Here is a 14,885-nt window from a genome sequence, read left to right as displayed (position 1 = left end):
GTCAATTAATTAATATATTTAGTTGATATTGTGTCATCGGGACATTCCAACCAACACACCAACAGACAAGAAATAGATCAACAATGTACAAATTAAGAACACACAATTGATGTGATGTCACTTTCTTTAGATCTATCAAGATATTTTTATCTCTGGGGGATGAAGTAAGGTAACGTCATCATTCTAGATCTCTCTTTATTAATTAAAAAGGTAATGTTTTTTTTCGTTGTTTAAAGAGGTTTGTTTTACACAACAACAAGAACGTCGATATTAATAATATCCCAGTTTCGATCAAATCTAGAGCTTGAATGAATTCTTGAACAAGTAGTTATTTTCTCTCATTCTCATTCCCATTGTATTGGATATGTATGTAGGGCTGGCTTCATTATGATTACTTGAAAGCTTTCATAAAATGTGGGTGGAGAAAGGACCTTTGACCAACGAAAAGCGAAAACAAATATTAATCGTACTGAAGACAGCCATTATGAACCCTTGCCTTCTCGCTTGAGCGGTTCGCAAGTTATTCATTTTCTCTAAATGAATTGGGTGATGGCTGAAACAAGGATGAAGTGACGATAGATGCATTCTTATCGGACAAAAGACACTTTTAGAAAAAGAACAAATCAAATTATTTTTAATCTCTAGAGAGATTTCAAACAATCAAACTGATCGTAGATATATCTCATAAGAAAAGATAATCACAAACAATCAAGATAGATAATATCTCTCTTTCTAATCTGAAAAAAAACTACTGTACTCGAAAATGATCATTCTTTCGTCTTTTTATCTTTTACTCGTCTTTTTGAAATTCTTGCTTTGTTTTATACTTATTATTTATTATTTATTTAATATGTGCACATTTATCATTCATCATTATAAATTAAAACACGGGATGTATTTCCACCACCACCTTCTATTGCAATAAAATTAGCTGTCATACTAGTACTGTCTTGTACCTGACCACACTTTTGTACACATTGATTCTTTGGATTACAGTTTTGAGAGATGATACAAGTGTAGTCACTGGGACAATCTGAATCGGTACGACACGTATAATTCGGACAGTAATCATTTTGGGCACATACACCCTTGCCATCGTATCTAAGCATACATAGACACTGATATTTCAGCCAAATTGGACAATATGCCCATGGACAACACTTCCATAAACTTTGACAATAGCAACTTCCACATGTGTCGGCGATTGCGTCATCACATGTACTAACAAGAGTATTTGATTGTGGATATATATCCCATGACTTGGAAAAGATGAGTAGTGTGAGTGACACTGTCGGTCCCCAAACAAAACTAAGTTGATTCGCTATTTGTTTGTTTCCAAATGCAGATACACACGGACACATTGAATACTGTGCATTAAAGGTACGTGATAATTGTAGACCTGCTTGTAAATCAATAGCCAATTGTGGAGTAATACCAAACATTGTAAAAGTGATGCCTGCACCGACAGTAGTTGCAACAGCTGCCGAACAAGAGTTGGCATGACTATTTAAAGGTGTTAGGATTGGATTACTCTGGAATGAACTGATCGAGTTGAATCCATCGGTCTTTGTATACGATGCACCTAGCACAGCATTGAATGTATCGGTTGCACCCATACTAAAGCTCTCTTGCATAGACACTGATAGTGAGACACCAAATGTGACGTGCCAATTGACGACAAGTGGAATGTTGAGTACTGGTAGTGTGATGATACCAAGTATATTTGGAGGACTATATTCGTACGACCAAGGTGTGATGGTGAGTGATCCAGCAGTCTGCACATACAACATGAACCCTACAGTTAGTTCACCCTCTGCAACCAATGTAACTTCTTGAAAGGTATGTCCCGAGATAACAATACGATGATACAAGTTGGGAGAGAATGATAGTGTCGGATCAAAATCAATCGATGCCGATGCAGATCCATCAATTGTAAAGGAATGATCCTTCCACAAAAACTTGAGGATATTAGACCATGCTGTACTTGCTGCTGATGACAATGATGACGATGACTGTTGTTGGTTGACAAATGATGCTCTTTGGAACGACGACGACGACGAATTTGATTCACCTGAAATATTGACGGGAGCAAACTGTGGGTTACCGGCAAGAAATGCATCAGAGAAGACATCTGCGATAGATGCATTACCTGTAATGATTGTGGCAACTCTTGATACATTTGAGTAGGATACAACTTGGGTGATGGTGTTTACGAAACCACCATTATCATTTCCGGCTATAATCATACCGGGTGACGGAGGTGTAATCATATTATCTGGCCAAATGAGTGTAGTAGTCAGAGAGGTAAGATTACTCATAGATTGTATAGAGTTGGCAGGGATGATAACAGTATTGTTACCAAGAGTATACCATGATAGAGTGATGGAGGAGTTTACACTATTACCTGGGATACGACGACTAACAGTAACCGTTGCATTGTGCCATGTCGTACCGTTAAAGTTGTGTAGTTGTTGTGATGAACCATCACGCACCGTGTCAGTGTCAGAGAATGCCCAATCGTACCGAAAGAATATCCTATTAAACACACCACGGTCTGGTGATAGGTGTGCTTTAAAGTTACCCTCTACTTGTCCATTCAACATTGATGCAGGTATCACCTCTATCGATACATAATCCATCGGCAAGAATCTTGATAGTAGAATGTACAATAAACCAAGCACAATGGCCACCAATATAGCTATCCATGCAATGAAACAATTTCTTTTCATACTCTTTTATATTTATAACAAACTATGATGTAGGGTGTATGTATATTTAATGTTAGTTGTGTACATAATAATTATGAACTCTCTCTCTCTCTCTACTCTAGAGGTCTTGAATATTTAAGTGTTAATGTTATTACTTTAAAGGTTGTTGCTACTTTAGTAGTGGTTGTAGCTTCATTTTTGGTCGTGTAGTCATGATATCCTCGTACTTGATTTTTTTGATTGGTTAAGATGGAGATATCTTTGTTCATCGAATGCAAAAAAATGAAGATTAGCGTGTTACGATCATGATTTTAGCCTGTCATTCTTTGTTTGTTAATTAAAATTAAATTAAACCAAAAATGAAGATCAATTCAAATACTGTCATTGTATGTTGTTGTTTGTTAACAAAGAGGTTCCTCCTCCTCCTCACTTTTCAGAAAAGCTAATCATTTATTATTGGTTACGATAGGTCGGTGACAAAGTTATACTAGTACCATATAAATCAATACATGTTGAAAGATATCATCAATGGATGCAAAGCGAAGAGATTAGAGACTTGACTGCAAGTGATTTATTAACACTTGAAGAGGAATATGAAAATCAAGATAGTTGGTATACTGATCCAAAGAGTATGTTAGATAGTCGTACTTGGTTTGATTGATTACTAAATTTATTAATTTTTTGTTGTTTAGAATGTACATTTATTATACTTGATAAATCAAAGATAAAAGCCGATGAATATGATAATATAAAAGAACGATCGATAGAAGCAATGATTGGTGATATCAATATATTTTATAATGATTTTGAAGATGAAGGAACTGCAGAATTGGAGATTATGATTGCTGAATCATCGTGTCGTCGAAAGGGAATGGGAAGAGAAGCTATTGATATCATGATGTACTATGCAATGACTAGTCTATCACATCTCACCAAAATGTTTATCGTCAAGATTGGTGAATCAAATCAAGCATCAATCGAATTATTCAAAAGAATAGGGTTCCAACAAAGAGGTCAAGTCAATGTATTTAAAGAAGTAAATTTAATATTAGAAATCAATCAACCTTTAATCGATAAATTTACAATTCAACTAAATAATAATTTATTATTTAAATCTTGGGATCAAATATAAAATAGAAAAAAGAAATAAATAAATATAAATATTAAATATTAACTTTTATTTTATTACTTTTTAATTTTCTGCTATCGATTTCTTTAATAATTTTGATAAATCATCCAATTGAATGGTGACGGTAGGAGATTCATGAGTGAAACCTTTGACTGGTAACATCCAATGTTCAAGTCCAAGTGATTCAGAGGCAGCCCAGTAAGAGAGCCATGGATTCTCGTGCATAAATTCAATTACCTTTGTGTTGGGACGTGCTGCTAGAATGGGTGCTAAATTGCTACCAGTCATACCGACAATGACCGATGAGATGGATGCCCAATGTGCCATTGTTTGGTTGAGTGTTTCTTGTCCATCCCAAAAGAGTATTTCATAGTCTGGAAGTGTGTTTTTGATTGTATCCAAAACATCATATTCATTTTCTACACGACGTTGATTGTTGGCAGAGTTGATACGACTACAATAGAGAAGGAACTTTCGATCAGGATCTACTCTATCTTGTGGAATATCATTGACTCGGTAGATGATATTACGAAGACCTTGGATCATCTCTTTGGGTGGGTGTCCTGGTGGAATGGGAGTTGGTAGTAATAGTTGTTCGACAAAATAGATTTTACATGGATTCCATCCTTCACCTGGATTATAATAGATGATCTTTTCAGAGGGGAGTCTGAGTAATTGTTCCATGGTTGCACGAGCAAAAGGGGTGTTTGGAACCATAACACGAGTATAGTTGTTTTCATTGAGTTCGTCCCATGCCAAATGAAGCTTTGGCAATTGGTCAAAAATAAAGTTACCAAACGAGAAATATCTCTGTAAAAGATGAATGACTGATTTGTAGCTGTGTATCTCACAACTCTTGTACTCTTCAGAGGGGAGAGTAAATATTTGATTGTTTCTATTACGTAATGTAAACACACGTTCATAATCAAATATAGTACCAGACTCACCACTACCAATAAATACATTGTCCAAATAGACTAGATACTCTTGTTGTGTGAATGGGTAGGGTATGTCATCGTCCCAATTATCAACTTCGTGATTGAGTGGATGGAGAAAGTCATTGTGGTTAAACTTGTCATCGGCAAACCGAGGGTTACGACGTACATGTTGCTCTTGGAAATCCTTGAGAACAATCTTTAACTTTCTATCAACCTTTTTCTCTTCGAAAATGTCATAGACTGGACGAAGCTTGGTAAGTTGCATACCAAAGAGAACATCATCTGGAGTATGGTCGGGATAGGGTGAGATACGCTTGACACTTTCCATCTTTGGTGGAGGAGGTGGTGTGCATCGTTTGATTGTCGCTTGTAACTCGTTCCATACTGGCAAACCAGCTTCAATCTCTCTTTCATACTCGTATCCCAGTACAGATACTTCATTGGCCAATCTTGATATCAACGTGTTGTTGTAAAGTGGTGTAGTGAATCGACTGGCAATAGAAGCGTAACAAAACTCTTTTTCCAACTTGAGAATGGTATCGTGTACACTGAAACCATTGAGAATCTTGGCACGTGACAATCGACCCATTTCAAGTACCTTTTCTCTATTGTCTGCCAATTCAGTCAAGATGGCAGTGTATTCATCGACTTCAGTTGGTGTTCCTGGCTTGACAAGGTATCCTACATCGGGTGTCACCAGTTCTGCTTGTCCACCAACTTTGGCCGATACAGCCATCACTCCTTGTGACATGGCTTCATAAATGGCCAATGAAATACCTTCGATTTTACTTGGCAGGAAGAATAGATCGGATCCAGATACATAATAGGATACACGATTGTTTGTAATAGTTCCCAATAACCTAACCTTGTCTTGTAGATTGTTTTGATGTAGAGTGTCGTTGAGTTGATCAAACAATTGTCCGCCACCAATTGATATGGCACGGAAATCGTGTCCTTCAGCATCGAGTCTACGCAACACCTCTGCAAACACTTCTGGTTGTTTCTCGTGCTCCAAACGTGATACATAGACGATCAAAAGTACGTCATCGGGGAATCCAAACTCCTTTCTGACCGCTGCCTTGTTTTCTGGATGTGGAATGTACTTTTCAGAGTCGATACCAATCAATACGGTTGCTGTCTTGTTGTGGTTGTGTCCAATTGAAATACACGACTGACGTAGGTTCTCACTGGCGTAGATGGAACGATCCAACATTGGTTCCGAACCAGCACTGTATCTTGCATACCCTCCATTCTTCCACTTGGGTGTCTCAGAGTGAGTATAGTCGACATAGGCAGGACCAGGAGCATTTGCACGTAGATATGACAGATAATGATAGGCACCCTCTGAATTGGAAAGAAAAACTACATCGAAATCACGAGATTTGATGAGATAGGTAAGGAATCTTGTTTGATCAGTCGTACGAATAAAACGAGGCATGATAAAGATATCTGGAGTGACACGTGTAAATTCAGGTAACCATTTGTTGGCAGCTTCCTTGTTGGCTGCAATCGATACCTCCCAACCATCCAATGCCAAACCTTGAGCCATATTATAATTAAATTGATCGGCACCACCAACCTCCATATATGGTATGATCAATAGAATACGACGTCTACATTTTGTCAATTTGTTACGGAATGGTATAACGTCAACGACAGACTCCATTTTATCCTGTGGTTCAACTTTTAGTTTTGGTACACCTTGACTAAATGCAGTTGCATACTTTTTCTTTTGATTTGAATGGAATTCATTAAACTTTGTTTCATTGTAAATCGATGCCCATTTACCTGGGGGACTGACTCTATACCAAAAATGAAACTCCTCCATTGTCTTTCCCCAATGTCCATTATTTGCCATTCTCATCCATAAATCCCAATCTTCCATACCCGTTCTTAAATTTGAATCAAATCCTCCAATTTCTTTTAATACTTTTGTCTAAACAGAAAATAAATATTAAATAAATATTAAATGTTTTATATCTTTTTTTCTATTTTCTTTTCCTTTTTTTTACTTACTTTCATAACAGTAGCAACAGTAATATAATTTTCTTTTAAATTAATATCACCATGTTGAAAACCCTTTGTCCACATATATTCTTTATGGCCAAACCCAACAGACCATGCATTCATAAGAGTGTATTGAGGATTTGTTTCCAAGAACCATACAGCCTTTTCAAGGTATGTTGACTCGATCATATCATCGGGATCGAGTGACAGTACGTATTTACCTTTGGCAAAGCGAAGACCTTCGTTACGAGCACCTGGGAGACCGGCATTTTGAACTAGATCGACGACGAGGATACGAGAGTCGTTTTGAGCCATCTCTCTGTACCGATCGAGTGATTCATGGACAAGAGTTTTGTTGGGGGACCCATCGTTGATGATGATCCATTGGAATCGTTGAAGCGACTGTGACAAGACACACTTGGCAGTCTCGTGAATGATTGGCCCGATATTGTAAAAGGCCGTGAGAATAGAGACGAGTGGTTCTTCGTCGTCATTGGGATCGGGTCTATATCCATAGACTGCACGTAGAGGTGAGCTTGGCAAAAGCGTATAATTCATCTTTTCGGGATCTAGCACAGGTGACGGTGTGACGACGGGTGTGTAGTGATGCTTGCCTTCACATTCTTGAATGTTGGGTGGTTGACGACACAACGGTGGTAGATTGGCATCTGGCAGCGACACTTTACTGTATCCAAAAAACTCCTTTCTACTCTTTAGAATCGATTCGGGGTGTAACCCTGCTACCTGATCCATCTGAGTAACCTCCCAATCATTACCCATCGTTACAACCTTTGGGTGTTGTCCATTATGATGATTACGTCCATCAGCAGACGATGAAAATGATATAGATGAATATTTAAATATAACAAATACTTGTAACAACAATGAAAATATAATTAAAACACTAACTATATTTCTTTTTAATATTTTAAATATCATCTCTTTTTTTCTTTTTTTTTAATTAATCATCTATTATTTCTATCCTATCTCTTTTTTAATATATATAAATGTATGTATATATGATGATGATGATGATGATGGTGACTAGAGTATAGAGAAGTAGTAGAAATATATATTATATTATATTATTATTATCGTAAGAATAAAAAAAAAGGGAATAAAATATAAATCAGTCTAATCATCACAATCAATCAGCTGGCTAGCTATAGCTGTGTGTGTGTGTGTGCAGTGTACACAAACAACAAGCTGGCTATCCCCCATCAACCATAGGGTAATGTAGTGTAGTGTAGTCGGATCTATTTACCATTTCATTGGCAAAATAATAAATTATTAATAAAAGTATTAAAAACAGGTTTGTAGTATTTCCATTTTCTTCCACTATTTTTTTCACAAACCAATTATATTAAAAACCACCATACACCACACTAACCACTACAACGAGTAAGATAGGTTTGTATGATAGACAGACTACGAAACCATACTCTCTATCTTCGTATCGTATGTGTATCTGTATGTCAAAGGTAGAGAGAGATCGAGTTTGTTTGATTGCTATGCTATGTACGTATTATATATATATTATTTTGGCAGTGAGTGTTTATTATTATTACAAAATTGAAACATATCATCATCTATCTAGTTGTGATGCTATATTAAATAAATAATGTGATTTGGTGAATGTCTTAGGATTCATCGACAGAGTATAACATGGCAGCGAATGCCTTGTAATCAATGAAACCTGTATTGTTTGGATCAGCTGCTGCTAAAAATTCTTGAATCTGTATAGTAGATAGATGGAAGATATTAGGATTAGTACAACTACTTTTACTTTTTGATTGATTGATGCATTTGTTCTCTCTTTTCTCTTCCTTCTTTCTCTTTCTCTATCTCTCTCTCTCCCTCTCTCTCTCTCTCTCTCTTACCTCTGGTTCTGGCATTGGAAGACCATCTCTTAAAATACCACGGAACTCTTCAACGCTTACAAAACCATCATAGTCATGGTCAAAGTTATAGAAAGCTTCGATTAATTGTGATTTTTCGTCTGACTGTTATAATGATAGAGACAGACATAATGGTTAGTAACTGTAAGTGAACCTATCTTTATAGTTATTCGTCATTACCATTATGATAGGTATGAAATTATAGTTTTAGGGTAAGAATAAAATTGTTTTCTGATGAGGAGAGTTAAGATATCTTTGTCACAAAGAAAAAAAAAAAATCAAGTTGGAGGAGAACCCATTTATTTTTCAAATAATTTTAAACACTTTCATAATTATCATCCATGGATCATTCTATTTATACATTATTTGCTAGTGTATTTCATAGTTTAGTCATTAGACAAACCATATTTCAACATATATATGGGTTGAATAGAGATCTCTCATTGTTGAAATATAGATCAACTAGTCAACACTTGACCAACAACAACAAAAGAATAGCACCACACCACAAGAAACAACAACAACAACAATTCTATCGATGGCAACAACACATTAAAGATAATGTATACCTTTTAATTAGATTCGGATTTAAATCATACTTGGTTCAATACATTGAATGTTTGGAATCAAAATATGAACCATTTCAGTGGAGATCAACCGATGCAAACAGAGGAGGAGGAGAACAAAGAGAAAGGTTCATACCAAACTTGGAATGGTTTATAAATGAAGCATGTATTGGAAGGAGATTAGAGATTGTAGAGTATTTCTACAATAGATACAACAAGAATCAACCAGAGGTGATTTATTATATATACAAGGCATCACTCATACATGGACCTTTTATAATATTTAAATATATCTATAATCTTCATCCAAACAACACCTACATAAGAACAATCAGTGATAAATATAGTATCATTGATCAAGACATTTATTTATTTTGTTTTAATATTTATAAACATCAACAACAAATAGATCATCAACCAACAAACAATAATATTAATAATAATAATAATCAAATAATAGATTTAAATAATAATCAAATAATTTATGAATATAGATCATTTGATATAGTATTTTATATTTGTGATCATATTTTAAATCATAAATGGGATGGAAAAAGTTTAAAAAAGTTATTATTGGGATATTTAAAGTTTAATATTGAAAAGATAACTTGTCAAGAGTATCAGTCTATTTTGAAAAAGATTGACTCTTTGAATGGTGATATTGTAGATCTAATCGTTGTAGATATTAACATCTTGGCACTGCAAGATGGTCGTGGTGACATTTTAGAATTCAACTTTAAGAGATGTCCAAATACTCTTAAACACTATCTTGCATCACACCTCTTTTCAAAATACTTTTATGACATCAAGTCTCCACTGGCCTACCAAGAACTACAAGTGTTAAAGGTTATTTTGGTTGATTTGGAGGAGAGACTGGCCAACTATTATCACCGAAAGATAATGCCATCAACACTTAGGATAGACTCTTACCAACATGCAGACAATCTACTCTACCTAGTCGATCAAATAACACTGCTCTTGCAAAAATACCAAAATGAACCAGACATTATCAAAGTGGTACCACAATTAGAGTTTCAACCTTCTCTTTTAAACCTAGCCTTTCAAAAGAAGGACCAAAAGGTTGTAGAATTGTTAATCTCTCAAATATTTGACAGAGACACTATTAAAAGTCAGGTTGTGTATCCAACCGACATTCATAGTATTCTTTATGCCGAATCGTTGGGTGCTACTCTTGCATACAACCTCATATTGACCAACATGTTTAGACAAAATAATGTAGACATGGTAAAATGGTTATTGGAGAATAGATGTCCACCTAAAAACCCATTGGATGCTAAAGTCATGTTACATGGTGCAGTCTGTCTCTCAAATGACCCTTCTCTAATATCTTATGTCTATTGGCAATTATATAATCGTCTCTCAGCGAGTGTTGATAAAACAACAACAACAACATCAGACGAACAACAAGATTTAAAAAAGGCAATTATATCAAGAGACATTATAGTACAGTCGATGAAACTTTATGATTCTCACTTGGTGGTCAAATTCTTTTTAGAACAATTGGATGAGACTAGTCAATCGTCCATTTTAACCAAAATAGAATTTCATCCCATCAAATCTCCAGATACCATCAAATACCTTATCGATTTGTATCTAAAGTTGGAAAAGAAACAACCAAACCAAGTAGATTTTAGAAAGATCAATTATGCAAACTCTAGTTTTGGATTGATCAAAGTATATGACCCCAAACATAGACAAGTATTTGAATACTTTGATACAATCAACTTTTCACCATTGACTCTAGAGTCTTGTTTAGCATTTTCTGCACCACCATCCACACCAGATGATTATATCAACTTGTTGGATTTAATTATTAAATTGTCAAACAATCATTCCAACAACCAAATACCAAGACTACTCGATTATGCAACCAAAATCAATAGTATCGATCTAATAAGATTTACACTATTCAATTTTAAAAATAATAATAATCTTAAATGTCCAACATCATCTTTAGGTGGTATTGATATTATTGATTTCTTAAATTAAATCAATAATTGTAAATAAATAAAATTAGGTGTATAAATATTAATTAATTAATTATACGTATGGATGGATGGATGGATGGATTAGTTTTTAATTTAATTTAATTTATTTAATTTTTTAAGTTTATTCTTTCTTTGGTCTTGAAGCGGCAGGACCTTTCTTGTAAGAGTTAATGTAAAACTTGATAAAGAGGAGAATAAAGACAGAGTTGACGGTAAAGGAAACGATGGCAGGGGCAAGACCACCTTGACAGTTTTCCTTGTTACGGATGGTGAACCAGTAGCCGACCATGGCGGTTCCAGTCAAAAATTGGACGATTTGAGCAGTGGTAATGTATTTCTTGAACCAGCAGTCGTTGCCAAGTGAAGTTTGTAGGTAATAGTAGTACATGATGGTGTGGATGAACGAGTTAACAAAGGTGCACCACCAACTACCAACCAACCATTGGTCATTGAGCCATTGCCAGGTGATTGGAACCATGGCCATATGATGGAAAACGTGCAAAAAGATCAATGGCTTCTTTTTGAGTGCCAACAATACAGTGTCAAACAACTCATAATATTTGGAGAGGTAGAAAACATAGATCCAGAATCCAATACGTCCTTGGACAGCAAATGGGGTACGCTCGCAAATCAACGAGAATGGTCCCTCTTCCAAAGCTTGTCTGTAAGCTGCCTCTAAAACACCTGCCATCATTGCAAATGACAATAAAATTAAATTGAAATTGTGAATGATTGATACTCCCTTTAATGACATTGGTTTTCTATTCTTCATAAATTGCTACAATAGATAGATCAAAATGAAAATAAAAAAGATAATATAATTTAATTTGTGTGTTAGTCTCTCGTTTGTGTTGTTAGATAGATAGATCTATCTTTTTCTTAAAAAAATGATGCTGCTGCTGCACACAAAACAATGTGTGTGGTGACATACTTTAAGAAGAAAGACAACAACCAAATAGGTAACAGAGGTTGAAGCTGGGAATACCCATGATGATAATGGGGTGTTGCTATCCCATGTAAAGTTATCAATCATCTGAGTAATTGGTGTGATGTACTCCATTGTTGTTGTTGTATATCTTATCTACTACTCTTGCTGCTTGCTGTGACTTCTCATCAAAACAATAACAATAAAAAGCCGAACTAAAGGTTCCAAAGTAATCAAACGCGACCCACTTTAATTCGATTAAAAAAATGTAAAAAAAAAAAGGCCAAAGCGCCTTGATTGCTTTTTACAAAAAATCTGTGTCTCCATAAAATTTATCTCGACATCTCTCTCTTCTTTCCTAATTTAGTCATGAACCATTCGTCATGTCGCCCATGGGATGGGAAACAATACTATAAAAAAAATTTTTAATTAATTTATCTTTACTTTTTTTTATTTTTAAAAGTTTAAGTTGTTCCTCATTAGAATATTTCTATTTCTTCAACTTTAAAATTTGTAGTTGGTGTCAATGTAGAGTCCTTTACCAGTTGTATCGATATAAGAGGAAGGGAATTTCTGGTAACTCAAAAAGTTGGTGTTACATTGATCATTAATTTTAAAATCATGACCACGCCCTAATGTTGGACCAGCTTGTAATGATCCATAAACAATCTGTCCATCACCTTTTGGAAGGTATTTGGTTGGAGGTAGTCCTTGTTTGTTGACAATCGAGAAGATGAAACAATTCATATCACCACCATATTTATCACTTGAATCCCAAGATTGGTTGTTGAATCCTCCAAATATGTTGCCGTCATTTGTTTTGATCCAGAGAACGGTTGCTCCTTTACCATCAATGTTTTTATGAATGGTTTCTGCTTCAAATCCATCTTTGGTTCCTAAATAAAAATAAACAATATGAATATTTAAAATTGGTTGTGCTTATTTCTTTCTTTATGCAAATTGATTGCAATATTGATAAGTACTTACTTTATGCAAAAGAGAGCCGATTTTTAAGGACCGACCGATCCAACCATTGATAATTGAAACCTGTTCAGAGGTTAATAATGAAGAAGGTGATGGTGTTGGTAATCCATAAAAGATTAGTTCCCTTTCAACCACATTCATTATATTCTTTGGGAATATCGATATGTCTCCATCTCTGATATAGTTTAGGATGAGTCCAAAGTGTGTTCCATCTCTAATGATATTATAAATAAATATTGGAAAGAAATATTAATCATTGTTGTTGAATAATAATAAATCAATCAATCAATCAATTTTTAATTTTAATTGCATCATCATACATACCTATCAATGAAAGTATTTTCTTGGTTTACACTAACAATGGATGAAGCGACTAGTTTATAAAAGTATGAACCTGGTACCTTCTAGTGTAATAGGTGTTGTCATATCTCTTATTTCTTTTCCCTTTTCTTTGTTTGTTTCTACCTGAACGATTTGAAGTGGATGATTGATAGCCATTACAATTAGTTGGGCCTTGTAGTAGTACTATATATGCCTTTTGATCATCTCATTAATTCGAGTATCAGGAGAATAGATATCTCCACAATATCTGAGCATCTACAGTGTCCTCTCATCTAACGTCAAGACTACATATGTAATCTTAATCTATCTATCTATCTTTTGTTTCTAAAATAGAATAAGAAAAGAATTTCGTTGGTGGGTTCACCTGCAATTTTTGTTTTTAGGGAAGTGCTGGTGATCATCAGCATCTGCAAGTATTGAAAGAGAGTGATAACTAGTTTGGTTGTGATCATAATGAAGATAGAAATAGAATAGGAATAGGAATAGAAAGACAGATACTTTATCAACATATATATAATTTATATAGGACGACACTTTGCTTTAACTCACGCACACAAACTCTCTTTCAAAAGATGATGAAAACATTGACTCTATATAACTTTAATACAAGTTATTCATTTGGTATTAAAGAACCTGTTGCTGAAAAGGATGCAACCGTAGCACAGAGATTAACAAGAATGAAAGAAACATTTGATAAAGAAGGTACTAGAAAGACTGTCGAATCGATCATCATTGTTCATGAACACAACCATCCTCATATACTATTGTTACAAATGTCAAATTCTTATTTTAAATTGTAACTATCTACCAAACTACAGATATGATGATCATTATATCTCTTTAAGATCATTTATTGACAATATCATTACTTTCATCTCTCTTCTTTCTAGACCAGGAGGTAAATTAAAACCTGGAGAAAATGAAGTTGATGGTTTAATAAGAAAATTAACAAAGAAACTTTCACCAATTGGAACTGCACCAGATGATTCACCTTGGGAAATTGGAGAATTGGTATCAACTTGGTGGAGACCAAGTTTTGAACAACACACATTTGTATGTACACAAACAACCAACCATATAAAAATACTATTTATATTTATAATTATATTCCAAATTTAATTTAAATTATTTTCTTTATTTCTTTATTTAGTATCCATATATACCTCCACATATTTCAAAACCAAAAGAATGTAAAAAATTATATGTTGTAACACTTCCAGAAAAATGTACATTTGCAGTTCCCCAAAATCTAAAATTAATAGCCGTTCCTCTTTTCGAACTTTATAATAATCAACAACGATATGGATCAGTAATATCTAGTATTCCACAATTAATTAGTAAATATCGTTATGTTTATCTATCTTTGGATGAAAAATAAA

The 14,885-nt window shown here is 34.6% G+C and overlaps 8 protein-coding genes across 8 annotated transcripts; 3 read left to right on the top strand and 5 right to left on the bottom strand.

Moving 5' to 3' along the window:
* Positions 1 to 863: 863 nt before the first annotated feature.
* DFA_05687 (uncharacterized protein) lies at positions 864 to 2,795 on the bottom strand (the record flags this gene model as incomplete). Its single annotated transcript, XM_004361348.1, has 3 exons — positions 864 to 2,535; positions 2,582 to 2,732; positions 2,753 to 2,795. The coding sequence occupies 3 exons, from the start codon at positions 2,793 to 2,795 to the stop codon at positions 864 to 866; spliced, it is 1,866 nt and encodes a 621-aa protein (XP_004361405.1).
* A 272-nt stretch (positions 2,796 to 3,067) lies between these two features.
* Positions 3,068 to 3,840, top strand: nat9 (N-acetyltransferase 9; the record flags this gene model as incomplete). Its single annotated transcript, XM_004361347.1, has 3 exons — positions 3,068 to 3,094; positions 3,178 to 3,337; positions 3,401 to 3,840. The coding sequence occupies 3 exons, from the start codon at positions 3,068 to 3,070 to the stop codon at positions 3,838 to 3,840; spliced, it is 627 nt and encodes a 208-aa protein (XP_004361404.1).
* A 60-nt stretch (positions 3,841 to 3,900) lies between these two features.
* Positions 3,901 to 7,721, bottom strand: pgtB (putative glycosyltransferase; the record flags this gene model as incomplete). Its single annotated transcript, XM_004361346.1, has 2 exons — positions 3,901 to 6,711; positions 6,792 to 7,721. The coding sequence occupies 2 exons, from the start codon at positions 7,719 to 7,721 to the stop codon at positions 3,901 to 3,903; spliced, it is 3,741 nt and encodes a 1,246-aa protein (XP_004361403.1).
* A 701-nt stretch (positions 7,722 to 8,422) lies between these two features.
* Positions 8,423 to 8,863, bottom strand: mlcB (myoB light chain; the record flags this gene model as incomplete). Its single annotated transcript, XM_004361345.1, has 3 exons — positions 8,423 to 8,518; positions 8,663 to 8,785; positions 8,861 to 8,863. 3 exons carry the CDS (start codon positions 8,861 to 8,863, stop codon positions 8,423 to 8,425), a joined length of 222 nt encoding a protein of 73 aa, XP_004361402.1.
* Positions 8,864 to 9,021: 158 nt separating this feature from the next.
* DFA_05683 (uncharacterized protein) lies at positions 9,022 to 11,256 on the top strand (the record flags this gene model as incomplete). The annotated part of the gene is made up of 1 exon (XM_004361344.1): positions 9,022 to 11,256. One exon carries the CDS (start codon positions 9,022 to 9,024, stop codon positions 11,254 to 11,256), a length of 2,235 nt encoding a protein of 744 aa, XP_004361401.1.
* Positions 11,257 to 11,376: 120 nt separating this feature from the next.
* On the bottom strand, positions 11,377 to 12,315 carry sre1 (steroid isomerase; the record flags this gene model as incomplete). The annotated part of the gene is made up of 2 exons (XM_004361343.1): positions 11,377 to 12,033; positions 12,187 to 12,315. The coding sequence occupies 2 exons, from the start codon at positions 12,313 to 12,315 to the stop codon at positions 11,377 to 11,379; spliced, it is 786 nt and encodes a 261-aa protein (XP_004361400.1).
* A 369-nt stretch (positions 12,316 to 12,684) lies between these two features.
* On the bottom strand, positions 12,685 to 13,662 carry DFA_05681 (uncharacterized protein; the record flags this gene model as incomplete). Its single annotated transcript, XM_004361342.1, has 4 exons — positions 12,685 to 13,076; positions 13,212 to 13,378; positions 13,489 to 13,568; positions 13,630 to 13,662. 4 exons carry the CDS (start codon positions 13,660 to 13,662, stop codon positions 12,685 to 12,687), a joined length of 672 nt encoding a protein of 223 aa, XP_004361399.1.
* Positions 13,663 to 14,081: 419 nt separating this feature from the next.
* DFA_05680 (NUDIX hydrolase family protein) lies at positions 14,082 to 14,884 on the top strand (the record flags this gene model as incomplete). The annotated part of the gene is made up of 3 exons (XM_004361341.1): positions 14,082 to 14,302; positions 14,397 to 14,559; positions 14,657 to 14,884. The coding sequence occupies 3 exons, from the start codon at positions 14,082 to 14,084 to the stop codon at positions 14,882 to 14,884; spliced, it is 612 nt and encodes a 203-aa protein (XP_004361398.1).
* Position 14,885: the final 1 nt, after the last annotated feature.

The sequence above is a fragment of the Cavenderia fasciculata genome, assembly GCF_000203815.1.
Source record: "Cavenderia fasciculata unplaced genomic scaffold Scf_Dfasci-G-o-80e12.f1-5, whole genome shotgun sequence".
Classification (NCBI taxonomy): Eukaryota; Evosea; class Eumycetozoa; order Acytosteliales; family Cavenderiaceae; genus Cavenderia; species Cavenderia fasciculata.
The sequence above is the reverse complement of the archived record's forward strand: the minus strand, read 5'-3'. Positions and strand labels throughout refer to the sequence as shown.